We start from the raw sequence: 14,396 nt of genomic DNA on the forward strand, positions 1-14,396 counted from the left end.
CAACTAAAATCACCACCAGGGAATACCAGCTCTAATTTACTCTGAATGCAAGTGACAGAGGAGGAGTAGTTGTGTTGTGTAGTTTGTTATTCCTTTTAGAGGTGATTCACACAGTGGCTCTGATTTCCCTGCAAGTCTGCCCAATCCTTTAAAGTTATAGCACTAATGAGTCATAAATATATGCTTGAAATGTTTTCTTGAGCCATTTTTCCTCTCGTTACCCCTTCGCGTCCTCTCAGTCTGCCACCAAATACTCCTGGCTGCTTTTACTTGAAGTGTTTTACTATTAAGAAAGAAAGCGAGGGCATTAATGAAGTTAAGGACAAAAGGACCCAATCTGAATAAAGATTTAGTCAAATACATTCAGAACATCTAGATACAGTTTTTCCCCTCACCTTGCAACCACAAATTACAAGGTATTTTGTTGGGATTTTAGGTGACAGACCAACACATGGTCTCTTTCTTTAAAGAAAGACTTCAAAGAGAGACTTTGCCATTTTCCCATAAAGACCAGACTTGTGACGTACAAAAGTAATAGCTGTCCTGTTGACAACATCTCCCACCAAGCTGTGTATCTCTGCAGGTCCTCCAGAGTTATCGTGAGCCTTTGTCGTCTTCTCTACTTAATCCTGTTTGCCAGAGAGAAGACTTGACTTTTGAATGCAACTGAATGCATTTTAGTTCATTTAGGCTATCTGAGCAAAGGGGACCAAACGCAAAAGCTGGAATACTTCCATTTTCTTGGGAAAAAAAACAATAAAAATTTAAAAGACAAGTATCATTTTCCTTCATATTTTCCTATAACATTAAATGAAAAAATATATTGGACTTTCAGGTTGTGGAACACATTTTAAGGAGTATTTAGATTTCACTTTTACCAATTTATTCTTAATTTACAGTGCCGTAAAATGAGCTTTGCCGTGAGCTTAATTTAAACAAAAAACAAGGCGATTGTTCCAGAAAAGTATGCCTTTGATATCAAAGCCAATTACAAGAAGATGTGCCCGTGTCTCACTGATCTAAACCTTCCTCCCTTCATTTCAAGTCTTTGTCAAAAAAAACATTCCCTTGAGGAACCAATCTGGTGAATGTCCAAGGGTTTACTCAGTTCTGAACAAGAATTATCATTTTGTATTGTGTAGCTTCAAAGTATCCCTCGCCAAGACTCTCTGACTCAGAGAGAGGCAGAGAGTGTGTCTGCTGCTGCATGTGAGTCACCACTTATTCAAATAAGTACCCAGAGATTCAGACAGACGGAAAGAGGCATTGCGATCGGGAGGCACACTTGACCTCCTCTCTACCACTGTAAAAGAGCTCAGCTGCAACAGAAATGCCAAGATGCAGATGTCTATATATGTTGGCAAAAGTTCATAAAACTTTAAGTCATGCAATGTTTTCTATACCCATCTATGAGACTACTCATCTGTGTGGTGAGATGGGATTTTGAGACTGGATATTCTAAATATTGCCATCAGAGATTACAAGAATACAGAAAGATGATAAATGACAAAGCTGTAAGTTTGGATGACCATCCGGCAATAAAAGCAGAGAGCTTGTATCATGAGCTAATAGCATAAACCCTACTCCAGCAGAGGGTACTAATGATATCATGTGATGGCACCTCCCTTTGGTCCTGGAGTCAGCAGCAGAGCTTAATTCTATTGGTCAGGGTTAACAAAAACGGTGGGAGGGGGAAACGCAGCAAGAAACCCTTTTTGCTTGATTCACAGTCTCAGCATGTGACCCACCATGTGCTCGCCATGAAAAGTGTCACACACATGACACATGCAAACTGATCTGAGAAGTCTGCACACATAAATCTAATTAGCATGCCAACACTGTCCTAACCTATCCGCCCTATAACCGCTCAGAGTTACACAAGAGGGCGATTAATATGAATGCTATTTTTTCCTGCATATGCTGGGGGTGGAGTGTAATAATGAAGCCCCCGAGAGATGTAGAGACTCATGGCTCACCATCTAATTGCAGTCCTTTTTTTCATCAGCATAGTACATGACACCTTCCTGTACGACACCTATGCACCACCACACTGCAGGGGATTCTTTTCTTGCTTTGCACCTATGGACTTATCACTTTCTATCCATTTTTAAGCCCCTTTTCATATCCTGTTCTATTGCCCATTAGTTGCCTCTCTGTGCTCCTTGCCATCCTTGCTTCTGTCTTCGTCTCAGACAGAAGCAAGGATATGTCTCCTGCTTTGAATGCTAGCCTCTGGTATTTCCCTTTCTGAGCTGGTTCTTTCTTTAGTCCAAATGTGCCTCTGGTCAGTGGCGGCCTGACCGGGAGATTACAGAAGTGACTTTGAGACTGGGGGATGGCATCCGTGCTGTCACAAACACACAGGGCTCTACTGATCAGCCTTCAGCTGCATGGATAATGACTCTAAAGAGGTGTAAGGGCACAAGAATGAAACGATGGAAGGTAGTAACAGAAAGCTACAAAATATCACTTCTACTGAAATACAATTTCTCAAAGATCCTAAAATCTGTAGAAGCCATCAGTCCATTTCCCCTAAACAGTTAAGTTTCACATGTTAAATTCATTTATTCTAAATTTATATTAAAAATAGACCTGTGGAGGCATCTTCAGTTCGCTGCTTAGCTGAGCTACTTCAGGATCACGTCTGTCTGCCTCCTCTGACTCAGTAATCACCAACATACTGGGTCTACGGGAACGCTTCCTTGGTGTGCTCACCTTGGTCTCTCTGCCACACACAAACACATTGTCATTATAGTAAATGGAACTACGGTAGTCATTTTACCAAGAATATAGTTGTGTAGTTGCTGTATACCTAACAATAGAACAAAATTTCTACTTTAAATTAAAGGATAATTAAAAAACGCATAATTTTTATATCTTACAGTTCTGAGTTAGAAATCTTGCAATGCCATTTTGCATCAAAGGACAGAGAGAGGAACATGAGTAGCATCATTTTTGGGTTAGAACATATGGGGTCAGTTTTCTTGCTTTCTTACCTTAGTGATAAGAAAGGAAAGCAAGAAATAATATAATATTAGCACAATTTAAAAGCCAATTTTCAAAGAAAATAGCATCTTGCAAAAACAGAAAGAATAATTCAACTTTTTCATATTTTGATCATTTAAAAGAACATACGGTTCTGAGACGCAGGATTCACTCCTTATGTCACTGTGAAAAACAAAAGCCAATATTAAAAGACAATAGTATCTTGCAAAACCAAAACAGAAAGAACAGTTCAACTCGGTTTCATCTTTTGGTCATTTAAAAGAACGTACGGTTCTGGGACAAAGCCTCCAGTGGTTTTGGCACTGCGAAAAACGAAAGTGCTGGTAACCTCAATGAATTTCTCATGTGGTGGCTCAGGTTCCTCTGCAAATGGAGAAAAATTGAAAACTCAACCATACCATGCCAACATTACTTGGACAGAGTCATAAGGAATGAAAATGACATTATAGCAGACAATACACACCTTTTATGATCTTTATTCGAGGTGTTTTCTTCAGGGAGTAGGTACTGCATTCCTCTATTCTCAAGAAACAGGACAATAATTTCTTTCATGCCACTTTTCCAATCATGGTCAAAATATAGTGAGTTATGAGGAAGGCAAACAAGGTTATAGGAGACAATACATACCCCTTAAAATCTTCATATGAGATGATTCCTTCATGGAGAAGGAACCGCCTTCCTCTATGCTCAAGGAAACAGGACAAAAGTTTTCTTTCATACCACAAGAAATTAAAATAATTAAACAGTAAAAAGGTACCATAAATTGCTGAGGTATTCAAATCCCTTTGCTATTAATGTCACAGTATAATGTGTGTGTCTTTTCATGCAAATTCTTGCTGACAATCAATCAATCAGTCGAATTTATCCAGCTAGCCAACACACTGTGGCATTGCCTGCACCTTGTTTGTTTGATATACTCCCATGCATCCTCTTCCAATTTTCCTTTCACCATGCTTTTATTTCCAAACACAATTCAATGTCTCTTTTTCTTACTTTGAGGCTCAGATGTGACTACTATCTTCTTGCGCAGACGGATGAGTTTCCATCGGGACACCATCTTAGCTTTGGGAGGAGGTATCAGCGAACATGAACGGGTTTTGGTCAACAGGACAACATGGCTGTGCAGCATCGACAAACCATAAAACCGTAAAAGCTCTGAGGAAGTTGCCTGTGTGACCACAAATGTCAGACGCACAGAAATAAAAACATCTTCAGCAAAAGTTATAAATACTTGTTTAAAACAGTAAAGTTAAAAGTATCTGCTGCTGACAGATTTCTGCTTATTTTTGTTTTTGCCACACAGATCATTAAATAAATGCCAATCTGAGATAAATATAACTTCAGAAAACAGAAAATCCAGTATTCAAATAATAATTTTGTCAACTATTCAAACACATTTAGCCCTTTGTGAAAAGGTGTCTGCCCAATTAAACCTAATAAATGTCTGTGACCACATGAAACCTGAAGTAGCCAGCAAGAACAGAAGAACACTAGAAACATAAATACCGTTTGAACGAGCCCAAAAGAATCTTGTTGAGAAGGGTAGAAGCTGGCACATACTGCAACTTTTGGAGGACCTGAAAAATACCAACAACAATGGTTGAAAGGAAAATCAAACCTAAGGTTAATGCTTTTACAAAACAGGCTGCACCTCCAAAATTTTAAGGTTCTACCATTCTAATTCTTAAATATTTATTTTTCATCCCTAATGTAGCAGTGAACATCAATAACTTACAGGGAAAGACTGCATAAAAGTGGCAGAAGCAATGTAGCAAATGAAAGAGAAAAAGTATGTAACAATGTGGCCCAGAAATGACCCTTGTGAAACCCCGTTGGTTAGAGGAGCAGAGATCAAGGAGAACTTGCCTGTCTATAAGAATTTCCTATATCATATAAGAAAATAACCAGTCCAATGCAGAGCCAGAAATACTAGCCAGAACTTTAAGCCTATTTAACAAAGTCAAAGGTTAGCAGTATCGAAGGAGACATTAAGATCAAGTAGAATCAACACAGAACATTTCCTTTCATCAGCAGCCATTAACAAATCCGGAATGCAAACTTTTACTAAAGTGGTCTTAGTAGAATGCTGATTTAGTAGATCTGTAACCAACACAAAAGTGAGATAAAATGGAGGTGTGCATTTTCAACTTGCCCTCTTTACAATGTTATCTCTAATAACATATAGTGAGGTTATCAGTGTGCATATTATCTCATAAAAACAGGGCCATACAATAAAATATCCAAAGCTTGAGAGATATAATGTCCACAAATAGAAAGAGTGTGTCACAATAGCAATCCATCCCAGAAATAGCCATTATCCAATTTGACAGGCTGGGTAAAGAGAGGATTCATTAGAGAAGCAGGAGTGGAAATTGGCTAATGGCCAAATCTCAGGTAAATTTATGAAGTAGCAGGTATTGGGTAATTCGATCAACCTACAAAAAAGGGTGAGTTTGCAGTCTAAACCGCAAAAATTTGTTAAATTTCTACAAAAAATAAAATAAAATAAAATACTTTGAAAAAAGGGATGCACTGCAGCGCACTTGGTTGCAGCAAGATGGTCCTAGGCATGAGTCCTGGCCTGAGGTCTTTATGCATGGAGTTTGCATGTTTTTCATGTGTCTGCAAACTACTTCTCTCTAAGTACCGGTAGTTTGACTTCCTCCAAAATTTCCAAAATATGACTATTAGGTTAATTGGTCTCTCTAAATTGTCCAGGAGTGAGTCTGCACAGGCATGGTTGTTTGTCCTAAGTTATTCTGTGATGGACAAAAACTGTCCAGGATGTACAAGGTCTCTCAACCAATGATTACTGGACATAGGCAGTAGCACCCATGGGGCTGCAAAGATAATGATTGTACGGATGGATGGATGAACAGGGAAAACTATTTGGGAAAAACAAAGACGGAATGTGGAGGAAAAAAAAAACCCACACATTTAATAGGGCCCTAAAAAACTTAATTTTACTTATTTTTTGTAACCAATACAAATACCATAAAGACATAAGTTTGAAACTAATAGTTGCTTGTGAAATTTTGAATGGCTTCAAATTTCTATTACCCATTGTTGCTGGTGAAAGAAATGTATTTCCAGCAGTGTGAAGAGGTAGATAAGTGGCCAATGGTAGAGCTGCAGGAGCAACAGAGATCCACCACTTCAGCAGATTCTGCTAACATGGTAGCTGTTACTTATGCACTCCCCAAGCGTGGCCTTTAGGGAAGAGTGACAAGAAGACATTCATTGCTCAAAGAAATCCCTCAGAAGCACTGCTTAAAATGTGCCACAAGCCATGTATCTGACAAAGAAAATATATGGAAGGAGGTCCAATTTTAGGTGTAAGTAGCTTTACTTTGTAAGGGTAAGGGTATTTACATTTTAGGGGGCTTGGGAAAGGAATATATAGGAGGCTATTGTAAAAACAAAAAAGAACCAGTAGGTAAAAAAAGAGAAGGGTTTAAAATAGTTGGTAGCTGAAAACAACCAACAAAAAATAATAAAAAAAAGTTTTTGTCAGTCTTCATCCAAATGTTAATGCCATTTTACAATCTGTTATATGCATTGAACAGTTCCACTTTATCATAAAATGGTCTTTTCAAATTATCTCCAGATTCATCTACAAGTTCATCTCTGAGGATGTTTCATTCTTACCTGGATCGGAGATGTAACTAAAGACGGAGTGTCTTCTGGATTTATCTACATAGTTGCAAAAGAAGATAACACCAAGAAACGAGACGTAAACATACATACTCCATATGGCCAGATGTTAGATGATTGGTTGACTAATTTAAAACCAGATGCAATTTAGAAATATGATGTAGACATTAATCTGTTGATAAATGTGTATCTAATTATACAACAATCTGGACCTGTGCTTTTTTCTGACTCCTGGACCAGACTCTTGTTGTCATGGTCTGAGGTCCCTGGATCCTCACTGTCAGACATCGACATTCCAAAAAACATATCATCGTGTGTAAATTTAGGAATGTTGTCTAGAAGGAAATCCCATATTCTTTCCGAGTGCTTCGGCCTAAGAGGGTGTAAAGGAGAGCAGAATTATTTTAAGACAATATGACTCATTGTTAAAAAAAAAAAGAGGCATTCATAGTAAAATTACAAATGTTTTATGTGTTTTTTATCTAGAATGTAGTTAGTGTTTTGGGTGTAACATCCTAAGCTGCAAAGAACTGTTTATAACAAACATCCAGCAGATTGGTAAAAATCTCACACTATAGGACTGATTACTGGCATCCAGCCAGTGAGGGAGTGGATAAAGGTGAAATCGCTCATGTCGCCACCAACCCGGAAAACTGGTCTGAGAAAAATAAAAATCAAAATAAAAACTGGTTAAAAATATGCCAACTGTAGTATGTAAAATGCTCAATTATGTTGGAAAACACAGTAACTTACATTGTGCAGGCTATTTTAATTAGAGCTTTAGCCAACAGCATTGGCCAAATCTCTGACTGACAAGTGGAGGCAGGGAGAAGCAGATTGTTCTCCTCATCAAACGGCATGTTATCATCCACGGTTATCTTTCTCCAGGAACCCTGAGGGTGAAAAGGGAGGACAGAAGAAACTGAATGAGCTGCGCATCTTTCAGGTAGAGTGGAAGAAATATGCTGTATTAGTCACCCAGTTTTTTTTATTTTTTTTTTTTATGTCAATATTAAGACCGATATATCAGTCTTACATTAATGGATTTCTGATTTTCTTTGCGGTCTAACTGATTTTAATTTTTAGTAAGCTGAAAAAAGTACAAAAAAAAAATTAGATGTTGGAAACTGATGGGTTTTACAGATCAAAAATAAATAGGAGGAGTTTTTAGTTTTGATGCACTTTATGAGCAGAGAACAATCCTCTTTGTATTTTAACCAACCAATCACTTATCAAAGACGATCATAGGAATGTTGGTGCTGTCTGACATTTGGCCATTAGATTAAAGCTATTCAGAACATAAACCATTCTTGAAAATAATAATTTCCATGAATCTACATTTTTATTACAAGTCAATTCTGTTGTTCCAAGGCAGCACATGGCTTAGCACCTTCGACCAAAAATCATTTTTGGATAAAAGCTATGCTTATAGATAAAATGGTGCTCGTTTTCGCAGTATCCCTTCTTTAATGGAGGGAAGAAAAGAGGGAATATGGCACCAACATAAGACTATGTTTGCATAGTCTTTTTATATCATTATAAAAATTATTTGCTTTATTTATTTTCATTTTTATATTTATTTTAAAAGCCACCGAAAGTGTTCAGTTGAAAGTATTTTTTGCAAAAAAATTGATCTTGCTGTTGAATTTCAGTGTTTCATCATTGTAAACACCCAAAAGCGATAAAACTGTAATTATTTGATTTTACCACATAACATTGTAAATACTATGCTGAGCATTTATAAAAAAAAACTAAACTGGCTCTTTAAAATAATGTTAGCTCATTAGTTAACATTAAAAAATGTACAACCCTGTCCCTTGTTTGAATAATGGCATATAGAGCCACTTGTCGTACGAGACTAGATGTTTCACAGATAATGTTTAAAAAAAACAAAAAAAAAAAAAACAAAACAAAAAAATAGTGCCAGCAATGAGGTAAGCGAGTAGGTAATATGGGTAACTCTAGTAATAATGCCGAGTTACATTTATTGCATGCTAACTTCTGGCTTCATGCTTTTCTCCATTCTACCTTCTAGCAATTACTGCCATTAGATTTAGAGTAATAGCTTGTTAAACTATAAGTCTGTCTGCAAACTATGAAGAAAATAAGCAGTCAGGTGACATGTCTGATTGCTCACAACCATATCTTTTACTTATCAGAACAGTGTGAACAAGCACTGCAAACCAGTATAGAAAAGAGGCAGGGAAGGGTGGAACACTTAGTTTCTCACTTGTTATTTTTAGGTCCAGGAATATATTTTCCCCACAAATGAGGATCAGGATGTGGTCATGTGATGAGGTGAAGTATAGTGCAAGACAGTGAGTATAGGTAGAGACTTTAAAAAAAAAAAAACATGGTAATCGAGTTCAAACTGAGGGCAAAAATGTAAATAAGTTATTTGCACATTGCAGAAACCTGAACAAATAAAGGAGCTAAGCAGTCTTAGAGGAAAAATGTGACAAGGAAACAGGAAAGGAGGGTAGTGGGGGCTGGGTGCCTAATAGCATCTCAACAACCATCTGTTGGGATGATATGGTTGGCAATGGAAGTGATGCCTACAACTGTGTTATGCTTGTTTGTCAAAGCAAGAATCAGCAATGTAATAAATCCTTTTCCCAGTTGACCCAAACTGTCGTGGAGAAAAGAATTGAAAAAAAAAACAAAAAAAAACCCATCACTTTAGAGGTCTGTAAGATGCACACAAACTCAAAGTGTAGTTTCAAGCTGTACCCAAGAGAAAGATTTTTAATTTTGACCCGCTTTACAGAAAAAAAATAAATCTTAAAACTTGCATACAAAATAATATACCTGCAACCAAAAGTGTAACCATCGAAATTGAGTCTTGAGAAACTCCAGACTCGTGTTAAGCCTCATCTATTCAACATATCCGTTTTGGTACAGCAGTGAGACTGATTGGTTTTAGCTCAGAGAACAAGATTCTCTTATCCCTCCCTCCCTACCTCTATTTCAGTTCATTCACATTTTCATTGGCTAAATCTGATATAATCTCCTGCATAAAGAAATGAAACACTCTGCCCTCATGCATGCATGATTACAAAACTACTGTGACTTCAGGGATGTCTTTATGAATGCATGTTTTTTTTTTTTTTTTTTTTCTGACAGGCTTACCATCCAGTAAAGTCTGATCACATATTTCCCATAGCTGTTGTAAAGTGGCACATGACCTTTCACCACGTCACACATTGAGTAGATGTGCTCCCAGGGTCTCCAGTTGTCTTGTTGGAAGGTTGAGTCTGTATAAAGCATCCAAACAATATGGATCTCACTGATGATCCACCTCATCAGCTTTACAGAAGGCAGGACAGAAACAGCAGAGAAGACAGGCAAAAATCACTGTGAGTGTAAGTGCTGCATGGTCAATGCAGAAGTTAACATCAAGACGTAGAACATGTTAAAAACTAACCTCACAACCAAACAAATGATTGTTGGGGGAGACCAGGTCAAAGTCCATTTTGTTTTCAACCACAGTGACATCCTAAAAACGACAGAGACACTGACTTGACTTTAAGATAATTGACTATTCAACACATCTATGATTTAAATGCATACAAATGAAAACATATTTACATACACAGTATAAAAAAAACCATACATAACCTTAGGTTTTTTTTGTAGCAATACAACACTACACTCTTTCCTCCCCAGTCTTCTTGACAGAAAATGCGTCAAGTTTGTGAGCCACTTTGCTAGCACAGCTTTTTAGGTCTGTCCACAATCCTTCACAAATTTGCACTCGAGCTTTAGTTTCATAATGGGACAGGATGAGGTTAAGGTTTCTGTACATTCGCAAACTAGAATCTGGCTTTTTAAATTGCTTTTTTGGGAGGGAAAAAAAAAAGGCTTCTTCCTCTCTGACTGCATAGCATTTGTTTCACTGTGGATAATGACATTCTTGTCAGCCTCAGCCAGAATCTTCACAAAGATGTTGCTTCATGTCTGATGGATACACAAATCTTACACCAAATGTATGCATCCACAAATTTTGGTGAAAAATTGTGCACCAAAATTTGCGGTGCACGTACAGTTCCGTCGTTTTGAACCGTATGATAACTGGACATTTCCATGGTGTTTGTACTTGCAAATATTGCCTGAACAAATTATCATGGTTCATTCAGGCATCAGAAATTTGTGCCAAAGAATGAACTAGACTAGAGAAGGTCCACATGGACATTTCTAACCGTCTTGTCACGTTTATTTTAAATGTTCTTATGACATAAAAGAAAGCAGTGAGTTTGAGTTTGTGCCTTAAAAACACATCCACGAGTGTGCCTCAACTTAACTTATATGTTGTGTGTTAAGCAGTTATTTAATCAGAAGCTTAGAAAGTCATTATAATATGGACTTTCTTAAATAGTTTGGGTGTAGGTAACCTACAGAACTTCAAGAAAGTGATCAAAAACACTCATTATTCTGATAATAATCAAATAAAAATACCTTTGGTAAACCTAACTGACATAATAGAGAAAACATTAAGACTAAATTAATGTCAAACAGTGAAAATAAATGGCTGTGTGCATTTTATACAGTAGCTTGTACAATTTTAACTGAATATAAACACACAATTTATGTAGTAATTTGTCAAAAGCCAATATAACATGCAATTCAAGGTCCTTATATTTAAATATATGTGTGTTTAAATTGAAACACACATCCTGCATCAAATGTCAGAAACACAGGTTTGCTGCTAAAGGAGGAAGTTTTTGTTGCTCAAACTGAAGCAACTTTTTTCAAGGACATCAAATCTTTCCTTTCATAATGCACATCTTCAGCAAGACAAGACAGCTTTTTCAGAAGAGTGTCTGCTTCCTTCTGTATGGCTGATTGCTTCCTTGATTAGCCTCTGCTCCTTTTGTATGAAACCATTGAAGTCGTTTTGACTTCTTGCGTGAAAAGACAGCATGTGACTTGGCAAAGACTGATTCAAAAATAACAGGAAGCTTCCAGTTAGTAAGTGGTCCATACACCAATGTGAAAAGTAAAGTGATGCAATTACACTTAATTGGAGAAGGTTGGAGAAGATATCCGTGTATGCTTTTCACATTGTGACGCAAGGAGAAATTTGCTTTAGGGATTTATTGCCGAGTAATTTACCCTAGGTATTCAATTGGCAGATAAATACTTTACAAGTAGGTAAATCTGGATAAATGGAAAAGGCAAAAGGAAATCATTGCCTTGTAAATAAATTTGTGCGTCTTGAACTTTTTCGCCTACCGTCATGTTTGAGTCACAGACTTCAAAGCATATCAGGATTCTATGAAATAGACCCATACAAAATAGTGGACACCAGTGAAGTGGAAGGTAAATCTGGGTATTCTTTTCTCACATTGTGATAAAAAGAAAAAGTAGAAACTGTGATATTTATTTGTTTTTTTTACGCTTATTTTCTCCGTTAACCTTAAAGGGAAACAAGACCAGTAGCCTCTGGATGATCTGGAGAGATATAATGCTCAGGTGTGCATAAATCTGGGACACTTAGTTATGAACTCAACAAATTGTTCCTTTATGGAAGAAAGATGAGAATAAATCTATTGATGGAGGGGCGGGAATCTGGTTTTAGCTTTAACAAACTATGTAGAGGATACAAGAAACATGCAAGAGAAGGTAGTCACGTTAGTCTCCCACCATGTCTAATAGCAACCTGGCACATGAGTATGAACACATGAAGTCCCACAATAAAACATGGTGGTGATGGCATTATGTTGGAGAGAACGGTTTTCTTCCACAGGGACAGACAGGGTGGTTATAGTAAATATAAACCTATATGGAGCTAAATGCCGTTTAATCATAGACGAATAACTGCTGCAGGCTGCGAAAACACTAGCGACGGGGGCGGAGGTTTCGATTTCCAGTAGAACAACAATAATATTACCAAAATTATAATGGAATAGTTTATTTCAAAGCATGAAAGGCCCAGTCAAAACCTAGACCAAAATCTGATTGAGAACTTTGAAAAAACTTGGAGACACTTTCAATCTGATCGGTCCGACTTTAAGCCATTTTCCATTGAAAACAATATCTGCATTTCAATTTCTAGATGAGCATAACTAACAATGAGACTGCAATTGCAGTAAGAGGCGACTGTCAAAAGCTATGACAGAATATAAACGCATACCACAGTTTTCACCTGTTCATTTCAATTTTCTCATGTTTGTTTTAACTTCCACTTTACAATCAGGCACTACTTTATTTTCATCTATCACATGAAGTCTTTTCAAATGCATAACATTTTAAGTTTGTAATGTAACAAATTGCATAAAGGTTCAATGGGATAAGAATACCATTTTGAGGTACTGTATCAAAACTGATACAGAATTAATGTTAGTTGCAATCTGACACAAGATCCAAAATAAATTATCTTTTAAGGATAAAAGAGGTTAAAATTATTACAAACAATTTACTTATTTAACATGATTTATTTTTTTTTTCTTATTGCTGTAACTTGGTTACCCATTTAGCGGGACAGACTGCACTGTTGGACGACATTTATAGTCCAATAGGAGTCAACATATTTACTAAATGACCAAAGTTAATATAGCTTCACTACAGAAGTATTAGACTATTATATTAGCAGGTATCCCCAACTAAAACTAACTGAAATTAAAGGTTTATGTTTTAATTCCAAACAACATAATTCTGAAAGGGATGGTTACCTTATCAACAATAAACTCAGTTGGACGTTTCCATGTGTGCACCTTCAGGGATGTAGGCAGAAACAACTTTCCTTCTGGATCTTCGAAGAATGACTGAAAAGGCAACTTGATTTTCAAATATGCGTACATGCACATTTTAATCATTTTTGTTTGAACGTGGTGATGAAGTTTAACTATCCCCCGTCTGTGGATTAGATGAATCTTTCATGAAAATGTTCAGCGCTTTCCAGAATTAACATTCTACGAAATACAACGTTCCACAATGAATAGGATATTTAGTGCAGAGGCTTTAAATGATAGATCTGTAACAACACAGACTGTAAGGACAAAGGGAGCAAAGAAAAGACGTAACAGGAAAGAAAGGGAGGAATCAAAGAAAGAAAAAAGTGTGGGAGAAAGGACGATGGAAAAAGAGGGAAGCTGAAAAGGAATGACTGAAAAGGAAGTAAGGAAGGATAACAACAAAGCGTTTTAGATGATGATACGGAATAAAATCCGGAAACATCCTTTTGTCCATGCTCTTTAGATCTTTTCCAGACGTAGACCTGGAAAATACTGAAATCAATTTTCTCACTGTAGGAGCCCCCGCCCCCCTCCCATATTTACAGAATTACTCTTGCTCTTGATTGACTTTCTGCCTTCTCCTTTAGATACGTCCCATTTCTCCTTGCTGACTTCGGCATCGCTCCACTCGGGCCAGATGTAAAGTTTGGATTTTTCGAGGCTCTCAGAGGAGTTGGGTGTCCTAAAACACCGAGACATTCGATTCACCTTTGTGCACTTTTCTCTGTTAGCAAACGGCAAAGCAGCAACGCAGCTGTATTTAATGACTCACTCATACTGCCGGTCAGATGCAGACGTTTTGCTGGCGGCGTGATCCCTTTTCTTTACCTGTGCTGGTTTGGACATTGTGTTTATGTTAAAAAAAAAATAAAAGAAAAGTAAAGTAACACGAAGCGCCTTAATTATATTCGTTTCATAAGCGTTTCTTTCTGCCTGTCGAAGTTTGACAGTTGCTACGCAACCGAGCTTAAAGGTGGGCGGGATCTAGAGCAGGGGCATTTC

At 37.2% G+C, this 14,396-nt stretch overlaps 1 protein-coding gene across 1 annotated transcript in view; it reads right to left on the reverse strand.

The window, feature by feature from the left end:
- Positions 1-14,198, reverse strand: part of adgb (androglobin) — a 34,253-nt gene extending 20,055 nt beyond the window's left edge. The window contains exons 1-15 of the mRNA XM_088002208.1: positions 13,938-14,198; positions 13,332-13,424; positions 10,085-10,156; positions 9,790-9,966; positions 7,414-7,553; positions 7,232-7,318; positions 6,873-7,033; positions 6,655-6,699; positions 4,513-4,583; positions 4,000-4,174; positions 3,634-3,687; positions 3,470-3,523; positions 3,276-3,369; positions 3,136-3,168; positions 2,593-2,725 (exon numbers count right to left, since the gene is read on the reverse strand). Coding sequence (XP_087858334.1) covers positions 2,593-2,725; positions 3,136-3,168; positions 3,276-3,369; positions 3,470-3,523; positions 3,634-3,687; positions 4,000-4,174; positions 4,513-4,583; positions 6,655-6,699; positions 6,873-7,033; positions 7,232-7,318; positions 7,414-7,553; positions 9,790-9,966; positions 10,085-10,156; positions 13,332-13,424; positions 13,938-14,093 — 1,545 coding nt within the window. The 5' untranslated portion in view covers positions 14,094-14,198. The remainder of the gene's footprint in view (positions 1-2,592; positions 2,726-3,135; positions 3,169-3,275; positions 3,370-3,469; positions 3,524-3,633; positions 3,688-3,999; positions 4,175-4,512; positions 4,584-6,654; positions 6,700-6,872; positions 7,034-7,231; positions 7,319-7,413; positions 7,554-9,789; positions 9,967-10,084; positions 10,157-13,331; positions 13,425-13,937) is intronic.
- Between the last annotated feature and the right edge of the window lie 198 nt (positions 14,199-14,396).

The sequence above is a fragment of the Poecilia mexicana genome, unplaced genomic scaffold (assembly GCF_051168715.1).
Source record: "Poecilia mexicana isolate PSO_F unplaced genomic scaffold, ASM5116871v1 scaffold_21, whole genome shotgun sequence".
Classification (NCBI taxonomy): Eukaryota; Metazoa; Chordata; class Actinopteri; order Cyprinodontiformes; family Poeciliidae; genus Poecilia; species Poecilia mexicana.